Raw genomic sequence first — 17,027 nt, 5'->3', positions numbered from 1 at the left:
TCAGTTAAATATATTGTAATGAATCATTACTGCTCCCTGAGAGTTATCAGCATTAACTTGGTTCTGCTTTGTCACCACTCAGCAAAGAACATGCCCATGTACTCAAAGGGGGGCAGTGGTGTTCTTTCTATGTGTTCCTTAGGGCTTTCCCTTTATATATTATAAGATCAAATTAAAATAGGAAATGCTGTGAAACTTTTTGCATTTGTCAACCTGTCCCTCCCAGCACATGTAACTTTATATATATATGTATATATGTGTGTGGGAATAATTTTAAATATATATGCATATTACATGAACCAAACTCATTGCCATCGAGTCGATTCTGACTCATAGCGACCCTGCAGGATAGAGTAGGACTGCCCCATAGGGTTTCCAAGGAGCAGCTGGTGGATTCGAACTGCCAACCTTTTGGTTAGCAGCCAAGCTCTTAACTACTGTGCCACCAGGGCTATATATATATATATATATATATAAGATGTACACGTGTGTGTGTGTGTCCCAGAAGAGATGATAAATGGAATCTGTATCTATACCTACATCTGTTTTAGAAATCTGGAATAAAATAAAAATGATATGAATTGCTTATAATTTTAAAGGTATTATTCATAAAGTATAACCCCCGATCTGCATAATTTAGTGATCCTGAACTATGCCAATTATATCTATAAGTGTATGTATAGCTCTGTTTTACTCTGCATAGTTTAAAATCAGGCAGATTACTTACATACTAAATTATCAACTTGATCTTTTATTTCCATTAGTCTTATTAATCTACCTCAAATGATTGTCCATCTAGTCCAAGTAGATAATGCATCAGTGAGTTAACAAGTTTCTTTTTTTAAAATATTAAAATAATGTGGGAATGGGTTTTTCCATGCCCTTCCCACCTGGAGCAACCTCTACCAGAAATGAGGTCTTCTGCCAACACCTTTATATGTAGCAGCAGTATTATTGGCAATTCTCATTTAAATAAAGATGTATGTAGTTGTTTTTAACATAATCGTATTAGTTATGTTTGTAAATATTTTAAAATTGGTATTTGTTTTGTTTAAGGTAATGCAGTCCAGATTTGAAATTGCCTCATATCTTGACTGTGCAGCTAAAGGCAGCCTCAAAAAGTCAATTTTCTTCTTGTTTATTTGAGCTTTTTGTTTGTTTTTGAAGAAATGTCTGTGCCATCTGGTCAATTGTGAAGGAGTTGAACCATTCTGAGACAATTTAACTAACCCCCACACTGCTTCAGTACACATTTAGTCCAGTATTTTATTACTCACTAATGTGTCCTAGGAACTAACAAAGAAGCCAATTTGAAAACAATTGCTTCTGCTGTCTTACAGCTTCTCTACCTTATTGTAATTTTTCAAGCATCATCTATACTAAAATGAAGACATTAAAGCTGATTAGAACTTACACCGGGGGAAAAAACAAATAACACATTTCTGAGTAGGACAGAAACATCCAAGATACGATGTTTCTAGGATGGAATGCTTTCTGCACTGTAAAGTTTTATATATGTTACAGATACGACTTAAGGTCTGATTAAGAGACAAACGTGAAATGTAAGAGTTCAAGATCTAGCCAGTCAGTCTTAAGTTCTAATTCCAGCTCTGCTTCTTACAGCTGAGTGACCTTGGGCAAGTTACTTAACCTTTCTAAGCCTCAGTTTCCATATCTATAATTTAGGCATAATACTAGTAGTGACTTCCTAGTGTTGCTGTGAGGATTAAACAATGTATGGAAAGTTCTTAGCAGTGTGTGGCCCAGGCTCAATGAATGTTAATAATATTGCTGTTGTTGCTTTTATCATTGTTCGTTATATCTTTAAGTCAGTTCAAAAATAGTGGATGCAATTGGCAGAAAAAAGATCACATCATTTCAGTGCAATTATATAGCTATTGTGCAGTTTGAAAAATTTCAGTTACAGTTATTGCCTTGTTTCCCCTTTCATGAATAGGACTGCAGAAAATGTACCAAAGACATTTGAGTAAACCAACAGTTAGAAAATCATAAACTGGCTTTGTACACCTCATAAATCTTATCTTGATTTCGTTTAGCTATTGTGACTTTAAGAAAAGGGTTGAATTACATGTCTCTTCAGAATTAAAGGTTCTGCTAATATCCCTGGAAAGGCTTAGAATTAACCTATGACTTTAATGTCATAATGATCACAACTTGAACATTTATCTGAAAATGTAGCTTCTGAGAACATTTCTTGACGGCCAGTAATATGAAATGAAATTATTACTATTATTATTATTATTGACAGGAATCAGCATATAAGTAGGTCTCTTATATGAGATGTACTCCAGTGTATCACACAGGGAGAATTGTGGTGAGAAGGTTAAATAAAAATTGACTCAACCAGTAGGGGAAATTAATGTTGTATGGAGAAAGGTATCGGAATGGAAATCAGAAAGCTTGACTTTTAGTCTTGGCTGTAATGCCAAAGCTCCCTGATGAAAATAACTAAATTTCTCTGTGCTTTAGTTTCCTTATCTCTAAAATGGGTATAATAATATCTGGTCTTTGTCGTTTAATGGTTTAATCTGAGTTCAAATGAGATAGTACTTACAAAATGCCTTAGAAATATGAAGCAACTGTAAATTGGGACTTTGATAGTTATTAGTGGCTGAAGGGAAAACTTAATAGACCTCCTTGTTAGACATGAGGGAAACATTAGTGTCATGGCCTTTGTGACACTCATTTTAAATAACATTAACTTAAAAGGATTGAAAAGATGGGAGGGAATAGTTTCAGGTACTGGATTGGCTTTCAGTGTTAGCGACCCCAGACTTTGCTCAAAGCAGAGAAAAGGTTTGGCGTTGGGATTAAGTTGATCTTCCTTGGATATATGACTACATGTTTTTATTTTGTTTTTCTGGACATTACCCTGTATTTACTTGCACAGAATTTTAATCAAAGGCTGTCCTGTAAAATACCTGAATCCTACGTTAGAATTTAATACAAAAACAACCAAATGGAAAAGAGAACAGAACAGCACAGCTTTACAGTCTCACTCTACACCTCTTTATAATAGGTATTTAGCTTTGAAAGAAACAAATTTTTATGGCATTATCAAAAAAAAAGTTACCATGGAGTCGATTCCGACTCAGGGCAACAATCCCATGTGTTTCCAGAGTAGAACTGTGTTTGTAGGGTTTTCAATGGCTGTGATCTTTCAGAAGTAGACCGCTAGGACTTTCTTCAGAGGTGCCTCTGAGTGGGCTCTGTCTGCCAACTTTTGGTTAGTAGCTGAACACTTAACCATTTGCACCACCAGGAATCATCTTAGGGCGTTAGGCATTTTAAATTCAGAGTTCTTTATTCATATTGCAAAATATATCAAAAACTTTTGGTTCTATGATGGGTAGCACTTAGAAGTACCCAGTGTAAAAGTAATTGTTGTTGTCATTAGCTGCTGTCGAGTTGGCGCCCAACTCATGGTGACCCCAGCACAACATAAGGAAATGCTACTCAATTGTGCACCATCCGCATGATCAGTTGCAGATCAAATCGTTGTGATCCATAGGGTTTTCATTGGCTAATTTTCAGAAGTAGATCACCAGGCTTTTCTCTCTAATCCCTCTTAGTCTAGAAGCTTTGCTGAAACCTGTTCTGCATCATAGCAACACACAAGCCTCCACTGACAGGTGGGCGTGCTTGTACATGAGGTACATCGGTCAGGAATCAAACCCAGGTCTCCTGCGTGCAAGGCGAGAATTGTACCACTGAACCAGCAGTGCCCCCTGTAAAAGTAAATAGATTCCATTAAATATTCAGCGTTAAGTCAGTCTTAAAATGCGGAAATTACCATCCCTGAAATGTGTGGAAATATATGTTCTCTTTAGGACCTTAGTAAAAACTCAACTTAGTTATGAAAAAGAAATACCCTGCTACGCGGTGGAACAAAGTAGAATAATAACGAAGTTTACAAAATCTGTAACAGTCAGCTGTTCTGTGTGAGCTTGGAAAACAAAATTTTTGATAAGTAGAAGATTGCAAAGAAAATAATTGAATTGCATTTCAAAATTTCATTTCAGGTTGGCTGCATTGAATAATGTTATATTTTTAATTTGAATGGTAAGGAAAAAAATATACTGAACTCTATGAATGTTTGCTAAGGGTTAAAAAAATAGATAGTAGGCAGTACTACAAAAGACTACTTTTATAAGATTCAATGGAAGTCCTCCTAAGCAGTTAAGATTTTTGTGAAGAAGAGCAAATTAACATACAAGCACAAACAAGAATACAATCCTGATCAAGCTTTATGAAAGACAGTTCCTTGATATGTTTGGGAACTGTGTTGAGGCTTTCTGAATCTTCTCTTTGCGTGTTCCTTGTGAATTGACATAATGAAATATTTTCTTTTAGAGGCAGGTCAGCCCAGAAGAAAAACAAATATTATAACTTTGTCAATACCAGTGCCTTAGAAATTAGTTCTACCTCACTTTGAGCAAGATTTATGGCTATGAACACTTTGTCATTTATTCTCATTCATTTCCCATCCTGTGATATCCCTCACAAGATAGGACTTCCTCCTGTTTCTTAGGGACAGCAGCATAAATGTGTTCAGTCTCAACAGGAGCTTTATTCTTTCTGAGAACTTTCTGTACTCAAATAGGTGTTCATTATGTATGGAGAAGAAAATTAACAAAGTCTGAAGGAGCTTCCAATATGAAACAGTTATTCCTGTTTGTCAATCCATTGATATTATATTCACAGGCTCCTTCAATCCTAGTTTATCTGGTGCTTTCCCAGGTATATACCCTGAGGAATGTGTAATGTGAATCCCATTTTCTAGACCTGATGATGGAATTAAGAAAAGTTAAATTGAAGACAGTGCAGGAAGTCTAGAAGTCATATCCCTCATCATCCAGCCTTTAGAACAGAAGTAACTAAATGGTGACTTGTGAGCTTGAGCTATGTCTCTGCAATTCTTATATACTTTTCTGCTATTACTGCTGCTTCATCTAACCACAACGACTGACTGCAGGCATGTCCACAGTAGAGATTTTAGCCACAAATGGGAGGGGACCCACAGCTCTGTCATAGCAGTCAGTATTCATCGACCATGTAACCTGTGTTTTCCTGGATGTTCCTAAATTCAGTTATTATACTGTCCCAGCCCTATAAATACAGCTGCACTTTTTAAACCACTTGTCCTAACATTTTGTTGAGAAATAGTAACTGAAAGTTGGGCTTCGTTGGATAGATTTCCTCCTTTTACAGTTTCCTAAATTCCTGATCCCTTTTCTCCTTCCTACCACTACCAGTTTGTTTTAGCTCCCGTTAAGGCATCTCCCCATGTAATTGCCTTGGGGCACACTCCTAGGCTGGGTGCCAAATGGCCTGGCCCTCTCACCAAGAGAGAAGCACCTGCACGGAACCCATCTCACCTACCTGGAAAACTTTCATTCACATTATCAGAATTTGCTGTTTTCCCAGTTTATACCTTGATGAGGACAGGACAGCAAATAGCCTTTAAAGTGCTCTTTCCTTTCGCCTTTATTTTAATATTTGTAAATGCTTGGTAAACAGTCCTATTTTGTTTTCAGCTCTGAAAAACTTACAGTTCCATATATCAGAATATTCTTAGCATCATCATGAAGATAGCCCTTCTCCAATAATTCATTCCAGAAGTTAAGAAAGTCTATAGGAAACATTATTAAACAGAGCTTAACATTTTCAAAATCTTCACAGGACTGATGCTGTCTCTAGTATTGAGGGAAAAAATGTAATTATTTGTGCTTTGAAGAAACTCATAATTCCAAATGCAGTAGTCTTATTATGGAATAAATTTAATAGTGTTCTGTAGTTACACACTAACTAAACATTTGTGTGTTTTTCTTATACATAAAGGAGTATAATTTCCCTTTGTCACTTTATTTTTTTCTTCTTTGGATATTACAAAAATAATACGTAATTCCATTCTCATTAGTGAAAACATCAAGTATTATCAAAGTATATAGAGTAAAACAAATCTTTTCCCCACTAAGGCTACTACTCCGCTCCTAACCATTAATAGTTTGATGTGTATCACTCCAGTACTTCTTAAAAAAAAAAAAATGTATTCGTATGTATGTGTATATGTTTGTGTATGTATGTATACGGAAGATTTTTTACATAATTGAATTTACTAAACCTAGCGTCCCTATTTCTTTGTTTTATTCCTATAAATTCCTATAATAATAAATTTTGAAGCTCTTCTGTATCAACAGATTCATACCATTCTTTTTATCACCAGTATAGTATTCCATGCAGTATTCATAGTATAGTTGTACTTTTTTTTACCATTTCTCTACAGATGGATATTTAGTTTTATTTTTCCATATTTTTATTATTTTAATGATGCTCCAGTCAACTTCTTTGGACATTTATCTTTGTATTCTTGTCTAAGTATTTCTTTAAGATAGAGTCCTACAGATGACCCTTCTGATTGCAGGGCAATGGCTATGTATTTATTTTGATAGACACTCATTATCAACCCTTGCCCCAACCCCATAGAAAAATGCTGTATTTATACTGTCCTTCACAATGCATGGGAGGGTCCATTTCTCCTCCTTCAACCCCACACAAGATAATATCAATCTTTTTTATTTATACTAATTCAATTAATTTAAAATTTTCTTGTTTTAATGTTTATTTTTCTGGTTAATAGTGAGGCTGAACAGATTATTCCTATTTTGCATAAAGCAGTAATCTCTAGAAGGATTAAACAGCTGTAAGTAAAAAACTATAGGAAGATATATAATTGTCTAGGGATGAATCCATAAAATAAAAGTTAATAGATTTTTGACCACGTATATAAAGTAATATATATATGCAAAAAACATCATACTATATAGTTAAAAGACAACTAATACACTGAAAGGAAACATTTGCTACCTATGGCATGTAAAACATTAATTACCCGAAACATATAAAGAGCTCCTACAAATCAGTAAGAAAAAGAGCCCAATAGAAAAATGAGCAAATAAAAAATACTTTATGGAAGACGAAACCTAAATGGCCAATAAATGAAAGGATGCTTAACCTGCACTATTTCTTTCCTTTTATTTTTTTTTACTATTAACAATATAAAATGACTGTCTTAACTATGTCAGTACGTATATGATTCATTTAAACGTTTGTATGGATTACCGTTGTTTACAAGAATCAATTTATTTAAACATTAATCTGTAGAAATTCTGTTTTTTGTTTTAGTTTGCTATGATAAACACTTCTACAGTGAATTAATGTATGTGTGTATTTGTCTTTACACCCTTATCTGACTATTTCTTTGTAATAAATTACTAGAACTTAATTTACTGGGTCAAATGATAATATCCACTTAAAATCTGTTGTGTATTATCTAATTACCCTCCCGAAAGGCCATCCAGTTATGGATGAAAGTGGATCTTCCTCACAAACTATCAACACAGACATTATCAGTTTTTAGTCTTTACTGATCTAATAAGTGAAAAATTCTGCCTTATTTTAAAAGATTTATTTCTTTGATCTTTGCTAACATTTGTATTCTTTAATGTTTATATGCCATTTGTTTTTCTTCATTTATTAATGGTTTGTATCATTTATGAATTTTTCTCGGTATCTATATTGATTGTATGAAGTCTTTATTAATGATATCCCTTTTCTGTCACTGTCACGTATGTTGCAATTTTTTTTCTTTTTTATTATTTGACTTTGAACTCTATTCATGGTTCCCTTTCACAGATATGTTTTATATGGTCAAATATGTCAGGCTTTGATGTTTTCTAGTTCCGGCGTGTTATTGTTGTTAATGTACTAATATATAGTATAATAGTGAATGTAGTTACATTTCCTCAGTATACATTACTCTGCTGTATGGAATCCTTACATTTAGCTCCCAGAAAAGCATAAAAAATGAATTGTATTTTTTGCAATGCCACAATGAAAATAATCTTTCCAACCCAGTACAAGTTTGAATATGCAACTCATAGGAGTTATAGAACTTGTTTTATTATCATCCTTTGTTTTACTTGCCATTTTTTTACACATCATATTAATATTTCTGCATCAATTTAATTCATCTCTGTTCATTATTTGTTTAGTTACTTGTATTACTTAGTCTGTGTTTTCTCTGTTAGATCATTGTTCTCTCTCTAGATTGTATTCTCTTTAAGATGAAGAACTATGCCTCTTCATATAGGTGTAGCGTACTACCACTTACTCAATAGCTGTTTCTTGATGATGTGTACATAGATGAGACTCTAGAAATGGACACTTTCAGGTCCTGATACATAGCTCCTACAAACTGATTATAGATCCTACCAGCAATAGTCTTTTGTCATCCTTTCACTAGACTTGACCCTTATATTTAAGAGAGAATAGTATTGTGTTAATATGAAATGGATCTACTGTGCATATATTCTCACTGCATTAAATTGACTGATCATATAAAACGAGAAGAATGCGCTAGCTTAATGTTTGATCTTTACCACATAGATCTAACGTTACAATCAATTGCTTTCAGTATTTTCTTGGAAATCACGTAAAGGTTCAAATGTGCCAGATTTCATAAAGATCACATGATAAGGTCAAGAAATACAAATTCCAAGGCAGAATTTCTATGCCCAGTTCACATATGACAGTAATACTGTATAACCATATGTTGAATATAATACACTGTATGTAAATGCTATTCTTGAAAGCAATCCAATCAATAAAACCTAAAATAAGTAACACTTTAATAATACATTTCAAATCAACTGAAAATGGAATAGATGGATACTGTGGCAAGAACATCCCTATAAAATTGACATTCAGAGGCCGTTAAAAAATAGAGAAAAATAATCTTGAAACTAAAGAAAAACTGGATATTTAGAAGTTTTAACAAGCCTACCCTATTGTATGCCAAGATATAGCAGTCGTTTTTATTTAAAGAGCTATTTCAATAAAAACCATGAATTGCCAGGCCTCAAAAAGCAAATTCAGTTTGCCATCACCAATAGCCAAGATACATATTTTTGTATACACAGTATTAAGCAGGAAAATGTAAACAACTGCACAGTATTAAAAAGAGAAAAGTCACAACAGAAAAAAAATCCAAGTTTTATTTATAATTGTGACTATTAAAAAATTGACCAATTTTTATCATTAAAGAAGGCCATGGGGAAAGCTGGAGCCCTGTGGCGCAGTGGTTAAGAGCTCAGCTGCTAACCAAAAGGTCGGCAGTTCAATTCCACCGGCTGCTCCTTGGAAACCCTGTGGGTCGTATAGGGTCACTATGAACCAGAACCGACTCGACGGCAACGGGTTTAGTTTTGTTTTTTGTTTTTTTTTAAATGGGGAAAGCTACTGAAGTTAGCTTCAAAAGCCTAGCAGTAAAAAGTGATTGTAATGTCAGTCAAACTCTAAAACCGATCAAATAACTAAGTACTGTAGTACTAATGCACTGCATCTTTCAACATGTATATGCCTTTAAAAAAAAAAAAAAATCTGAAAAGATTGCCCTGTTTTCTTTAATTAATGTGATGTTTGCAACATCACATTAAAAAATTTTTTTAAATCCGACTATTTAACTGTTAACAACTCACAGAGTGTGGGAACTTTGCCTTCACTCAAAGATTATATAAGATTCAAAATATCTTTTCCATTTTGACTGTTTTCTGAAAAATTATTTCTTCATCCCACCTTGTACAGAGGTAGCTTATCTTTCAGCATACAAGTCCTTGTGTGCTGTATGTGTACAAACAAATGAATCAGTGAGGGTTACATGCAATTATTTAACCATTCTTTTCTCTCATTTATTAGTTTGAACTCGTGCAGCAAAATGAGATATCTGTGATTTAATTATTTTCCATTTCAATTTTGTTCCTTCAGATCCTGGGAAGACGCTGCCAGAAGCCCTTGACTACTGCACTGTTTGGCTGCAAACAGTACCCGGAGAAATAGACAGCAAAAGTGGCATTCCACCTTCCCTTGTAACACTGCAAATTAAAGACTTTCTTAATGGACCAGGTAAGCAAGTCATAATTGAAGTGTGTACATATTTTATGTTAGTATATTAAACTGTAATCTTGATTTTTTTTTTTTTTTGCCTAAAATGAATGGTTTGTTTTCCATCCTGTTGTCAAACTGTCCATTCTAGAGATCAAAAAGCAAATATAAATATACATTAAAAATTAGCTTTAATCTTAAAAAAATTAATTATCAAATAAAGAATAGTTGACAAGAAACCAAAGACCCAAGACTGTATTGTCTTAGTCATCTAGTGCTGCTGTAACAGAAATACTAACAAGTGGATGGATTTAGCAAAGAGAAGTTTATTCTCTCACAGTCCAGTAGCCTACAAGTCCAAATTCAAGGCGTAAGCTCCAGGGGAATGCTTTCTTCATCGGCTCTGGAAGAAGGTCCGTGTCGTCAGTCTTCCTTTGGTCTAGGAGCTTCTCTGCACAGGAACCTCAGGTCCAAAGGACGCGCTCTGCTCCCGGCACTGCTTTCTTGGTGGTATGAGGCTCCTGTGTGTCTCTGCTCGCTTCTCTCTTTTGTATCTCAAAAGAGATTGCATTAAGACACTATCTAGTCTTGTCAAACTCATCAGTATAACCTCATCACAGTGATAGAATTTACAACACATAAGGAGATCACATACAATCTCATCATAGTGACAAGAGTTTACAACACATAAGGGAATCACAGCAGATTACACAATCATACAACACTGGGAATCATGACCCAGCCAAGCTGACAGATATTTTTGGGGGACATAACTCAGTCCATGACATATATTTCAGTCTTTTCTATTAATTAACTTTGTGATCCTAGGCAGTTCATCTAATCTCCTGTGCCTCAGTTTCCTCACCTATACAATGAAGAGAATGGAAAGGATAAATGAGTGGATGGATAAGATACTTGATATACATATGTAAGAGTGTATGTACATAGATTAGATAGATAAATATGCTTATTTCAGATGCTTTGCAAAGTGCTTGAGACATGTTGTTGTTGTTGTTAGGTGCCATTGAGTCAGTTCTAACTTATAGGGAGCCTGTGTACAACAGAACGAAAAACTGCCCAGACCTGCACCATCCTCAACAATAGTTGCTATGTTTGAGCCCATTGTTGCAGCCACTGTGTCAGTCCATCTCATTAAGAGCCTTCCTCTTTCTTGCTGACCCTATATTTTACCAAGCATGATGTCCTTCTCCAGGGACTGGTCCCTCCTGATAACATGTCCAAAGTATGTGAGATGAAGTGTCACCATCCTGGCTTCTAAGGTGCATTCTGGGTGTACTTCTTCCAAGACAGATTTGTTTGTTCTTCTGGTAGCCCATAGTATATTCAGTATTCTTCGCCAACACCATAATGCAGTCATCCGTTCTTCTTTGGTCTTCCTTGTTCATTGTTAAGGTTTCAAATGCATATGAGGCAATTGAAAATACCATGGCTTGGGTCAGGTGAACAGTAATCCTCAAAGTGACATCTTTGCTTTTTAACACTTCAAAGAGGTCTCTTGAAGCAGATTTGCCCAGTGCAATAAGTCATTTGATTTCTTGACTGCTGCTTCCATGGGCGTTGATTGTAGATCCAAGTAAAATGAAATCCTTGACAACTTCAGTATTTTCTCTGTGAATCATTATGTTGCTTATTGGCCCAGTGGTGAAGATTTTAGTTTTCTTTATGTTGAGGTGTAATCCATATTGAAGGTTGTAGTGTTTTGTCTTCATCAGTAAGTGCTTCACGTCCTCTTTGCATTCTGTAAGCAGCGTTGTGTCATCTGCATATCTTAGGTTGTTAATGAGTCTTCCTCGAATCCTGATGCCACATTCACGCATATAAAACTGAAAAAAAAAAAAAGCAGTATACACATGTTGTTAAGTGCCGTCAAGTTGGCGACCCTGTATACAACAGTATACACATGTTGTTAAGTGCTGTTGAGTTGGTGACCCTGTATACAACATGAGATACAGATATCAAAATATATTGCATGATTATTATGTCACAGGCACTAAGTGGCTTTACACACACGTATACCCAAGGAGTAGGCACCATAATTATCCCTTTTTTATGATATGATCACTGAGATTTAGAAAGGTGAAATAACTTGCTCAAGGTCATAATTATAGGGGAGCCATTCTTTATGACTCCAAAGACCTAGATCTTAACTTCTGCACTAAATAATTTTACCGTTACTAAAGATTTTTCCTCTCCTCTCCTGTTCCTTCTCCTACTCCTTCTTTTTCCTGCTCTTTTTCTTCTTCTTCCTTCTCATGTTCCTCCTCCTCTTCTCTTTTTCTGTTATTTTCCTCTCACCCCAGTGAGGTCTTAGCTATTTATTTAACAGAAACTACTACATCTCAGTTTTCCTTTTGTTATTTTATACTTAAAGTGCTTCAGAACATATTAGTCATCAAAGAAATGTTAGTTTCTTCATTAAGAATGTGAAACAATGATATGACGCTATTTTTAGGTCTCTAGCAATATTCTGCAAGCATGGATTTTGTTGAGTGGCAAATGTCCACATACTTCGCACGTTGAGTATGTGTGCTATAGCATGCCGATTCACTTTCTGTCTACGACTACAGGTGGCAAAGCCCAGTCATGATGTCTGGTATAAACACAGCCTTAAACCACCTACACTGGTCCTTTCCCTCGGGCCCAGTTCTCCTTAAAGCATGTTTCTCAATGTCCGTGATAGAAGTCTGAAGAACTATTTTAATCATGATAAATATCTAGACATGGTTTTAAAGACTCAAAGGAAAGCAAGAAGCTGATGATGAAGGATAAGGAAGTCATTAAATTTGGAGAGAAGAGATGAGGTAATGGATGGATTGAGAGAAATGTGTGTCCTGCTGTTTGGTTAGTGAGCATGAAGCACCGTATTTCATTGAATCCAAGCTGCCATCAATTGTAGGTTAAAAAAAACAAACATTATTTTATGTACCACTAAGAAAAAATCTGCATTTAAGCTATGATACGATACTTTCTTACTATATCCATAGTGGGATGCATCCTGATTTCCAGGGTTGTTCACATATGGCTAAATGGACAGGCTAGAATAGATGATTAGGGTAAACGCACAGTCTTTCACTCACTTTGGCTAGAAAATTCTGTCATAGTTTACATTTGAATTAATTAAGTGTGTTTGTAAAAAGGATTGGACGTGCAAGTCAATAGTAAATTATGTACTGTGTTTCAAAAGCAAACAAATAAATGGAATTTTAGGAGAAATGCCCATGAATCAGTGAAAAATTATGTATTTATAATTCTGACACTTAAAGTGACCCTGTAGTAGAAATGTGATTTTTAAAAAATAGTTGTTTATTTAGTTTAAATAGTCGTTATTTCTAATTTTGTGTCCATGTAATAATAATGGTGATCTATTTGGAGACTTAAACTTTTAAGTAAATGAATTGAAATAGTTGCTTTACAGCAGTGCTTCTCAAACTTGAGTCTGTGTTTCAAGCACATCTGGAGAACTTGTTTAAATGCAAATGGTGAAGTGGATGCTGTTGGTCTGAGAACTATACTTTTTGAGCAAGGTTTTATATAACTATTATGTTTGAAATATGTATGTTTTTTTAAGAGCATGAGTTACAGAACAAACTGCAGATACTTTTTGGGTATGGAAGAGAGGAATGATACAAAGAAATACCTCGTCGGGGAGGGCACCATTGGCAAACTGACATAGAAGGCACGTTAGATGCATAAAAATACAGTAGTTTTTAAAATGATGATTTTATTATGAAAAATAAAAAATAATATCCCATGAATGGTTAAAGTTCTTTAAGTCTAAAAATTTTAGCCAAGAGTACTTCTGTTTCATAAATTATTTGAGGGAAGATTTGTGTCTTAGTTATCTATTGCTACTATAACAAATACCACAAGTGGATGGCTTTAACAAACAGAAATTTATTCTCTCACAGTTTAGGAGGCTAGAAGTACGAATTCAGGGCCCAGTTCCAAAGGAAGGCTTTCTCTGTCTGTTAACTCTGGGGAAGGTCCTTGTCATCAATCTTCCCCTGGTCTAGGAGCTTCTCAGCGCAGCAACCCCAGGTCCAAAGGATGCACTCCACTCTTGGCTCTTCTTGCTTAGTGGCAATCAGGTCCCTCTCCTGTCTCCTTACGTCTGTCTTTTTTATATCTCAAAAGAGATTGACTCAAGATACAGCGTAATCCTGTAGATTGTGTCCTGCTTCATTAGCATAACTACCTATAATCGTGCCTCATTAACAACATAGAGGAAAATTACATCAGATCACACAATGGAGGACAGCCACATAGTACTGGGAATCATAGCCTAGCCAAGTTGACACATATTTTTTGGGGACACAGTTCAATCCATAGCAGTTTGTTTGAATGATACATCAGCTTTGTGTAATTCCCACTAAAACACTAACCTAACAGTTTTGAAATGTTGCAGCATTTACTATCTTAGACAAAAATTTTCTTACTATAAATAATTCGTCATTTTAAGTAGATAGGTAGGAGTCCCTGGGTGGCACGGATAGTTAAGTACTTGACTAGTAATAAAAAGGTTGGTAGCAGTTTGAACCCACCCAGAGGCATCTTGGAAGACAGGCCTGGTGATCTGCTTCTGAAAGGTCATCGCCTTGAAAACCGTATGGAGCCATTCTACTCTGCACATGTTGGGTCGCCATCGTTGACATCAACTCCACAGCAACTAACAACAATGACTGTGTGTTACAAAATGTAGTTTCTAATTATAAAGTCGATAACTAGATGTTATTTTATAATTATATTCTCTCACCACACAGCAAGCCAGATTGTCACTCTGTATTAACTTAGATAGCAAAAAGCTATAGCAAATAGCAAACTAATTAAATGGAGTAACAGGACACATTAAACCATTTCTTGCCATATGAATGTATATTTTATAGATTTGGGAATCTCAAGAAAATTATATTTTTTCCAGATTTTAGGTAATGGGATACGAAGGGTAGTATCATTTATGCTGAGACTGGGAAACAAGCTTCAGCTGTATAATGCTCCCCAATATCATTCTCTTCCCTTGAAAAATAAAAGGAAAAAGCTTTTTTTAGTATTACAATGAAAGCTTCTAATTTTTATGCAGTATTAACCTTAAAAATCTTTTGGCTGCCATTAGTTTTTTACTCTATATGCACATCTATTTAAGTTTGTTTTCAAATAACATAATATGCTACATCTTTAAAGTATCATACTTCCTTTTATCTTTTCTTGCTCTGAATAAAGATTACGGTAGTATTAAGACTTATAACCCTGAAAGGTGGAGGAAATGCTGAGTATAACTACCTAACCTTAAATTTTCTTCAGAAAGGTGTGAACTTAACAGCTTTTGAATTTATTTTTCAGGGATTATTTAATCTAAACAAATGTCACAAATGCTGCTTTTTAGTATTTGTTTTTAGAAGAATAATTCAGAATTCATGAGTATTCCCTTATTTCCTCTGTTCACTTAATAGTACTTTACAGCAAATGGCAGGTCCCAACTTCTACATCAAAAAACCTCTTCAAAGCTCTCCCAACCCTCACCTTTTTTCCTTCAGAGGCAACAATTGTACCCATTAGCAAGGTCAGTGGCTTGGAGAAACCTGGAAAACAGCAGCTACCAGAAACCCACTAGAATAATATCTCCAGCAGGTGATAGATTAGTTGGAACAAATTGGAACCATTGCAGTTCAGCAATCCTGGTTTCTTTCAAGCTGTTTTTAAAATGTCGTCATTTTAATACACAATCTAAGCCCTACGGAACAGTCCACAGCAGGTTAATTTGAATCATATGATGTGTCACTGCCCTCAGCTGACATGAGCTCCATTCCATGTGTGAAGCCATAATAAATCCATTCCCAACCGAGGAAAATTCCCCGTGAGAAGGTGAACTAATCCAGGCCTCACACTGGCATGCTAGCCCTACATAATTGAAAGCAGGGCCACCTGTTCCTAACACAGTTAGCCTGTAGAGAAAAGACTAGCATTAGATTAGATATTTCTTATATTGAAAAATCTTTCATACTTTTTGCAAATTCAAATTCGGCTGTGAGCTGTTTGGTATGATATCATAGAGAACGTAGGAATGTGTCCACTTGATTCCAGTTTAAAAGTTTTGTTAACCATAGGGTTTCTTTTTGAAATGAGAATTTTTTTTTTTTTTTTTTAATTTAATGAGAGCTGACACGTGAGAAGAAGAACTAGTAAGAGTGCAGATTTTTCTAATTAACTCAGGATCATTTGGAAAAACGTTTGAGCTCCTTGGTAGTTTTTTCATCATTCTTTTGCAGACAAATTTTTGAACCACTGTTGCTAGCCATGAAATGACATTTAAATGATGACAAAGAAAAAAATGTGCCAAACTGGATGAACATTCCCAAGTCATTTATGTTTTATTATAAAATGAATAATCAGCTTGCCAGATTCATCATAGAATTTAAGTTACATAGCCCTGGTGGCACAGTGGGGTTAAGCGTTCGGCTGCTAACCAAAATGTCAGCTATTGAATCCACCAGCTGCTCCTTGGAAACCCTATGCGGCAGTTCTACTCTGTCTTGTAGGGTTGCTGCTTATGAGTCGGAATCAACTCCACAGCAGTGGGTTTGGTTTTTGGTTTGGTTATATCAAACATAAAATTATGAATGCAGTTTCACATTTTTAGTTTCATATACATGGTATCTATATTGAAACACCTAGCCACTGATCTTTTTCTCTTAATAAAATCACTTCTTTAGTCTCTCCCTATTTAGCTTGTTCATTAATTTGTCTATGTGCTTTCCAGCTTTTCTGATTTCATTCTAGCTTTAGACTTGTTTCGTCTCTGGCTTTACTTGATTTTTGTTTTAAAAATGTATTTGACTTTTAATTGGTGGTAATCCTGTTTTGTGTGTGTGTATGTGTGTTAACTTTTCCTTTTTTTTTAATTGTACTTCAGGTGAAGGCTTACAGAACAAATAGTTTCTCATGAAATGGTAGTATACATATTGTTCTATGACATTGGTTAACAACCCCACAACATGTCAACCCTCTAACTTCTCAACCTTTTTTTTTTTTTGGTGAAAATACACATA

At 35.1% G+C, this 17,027-nt stretch overlaps 1 protein-coding gene across 5 annotated transcripts in view; it reads left to right on the top strand.

The window, feature by feature from the left end:
- The window catches only part of VPS13B (vacuolar protein sorting 13 homolog B), an 866,934-nt gene that overhangs the window by 605,814 nt on the left and 244,093 nt on the right, over window positions 1-17,027 (top strand). For all 5 annotated transcript variants that reach the window (XM_023726045.1, XM_023726044.1, XM_004370737.2 and 2 more), the window contains exon 35: window positions 9,847-9,984. In XM_023726045.1, coding sequence (XP_023581813.1) covers window positions 9,847-9,984 — 138 coding nt within the window. The remainder of the gene's footprint in view (window positions 1-9,846; window positions 9,985-17,027) is intronic.

Source organism: Trichechus manatus, unplaced genomic scaffold, assembly GCF_000243295.1.
Source record: "Trichechus manatus latirostris isolate Lorelei unplaced genomic scaffold, TriManLat1.0 scaffold00009, whole genome shotgun sequence".
NCBI lineage: Eukaryota > Metazoa > Chordata > Mammalia > Sirenia > Trichechidae > Trichechus > Trichechus manatus.
The sequence above is the reverse complement of the archived record's forward strand: the minus strand, read 5'-3'. Positions and strand labels throughout refer to the sequence as shown.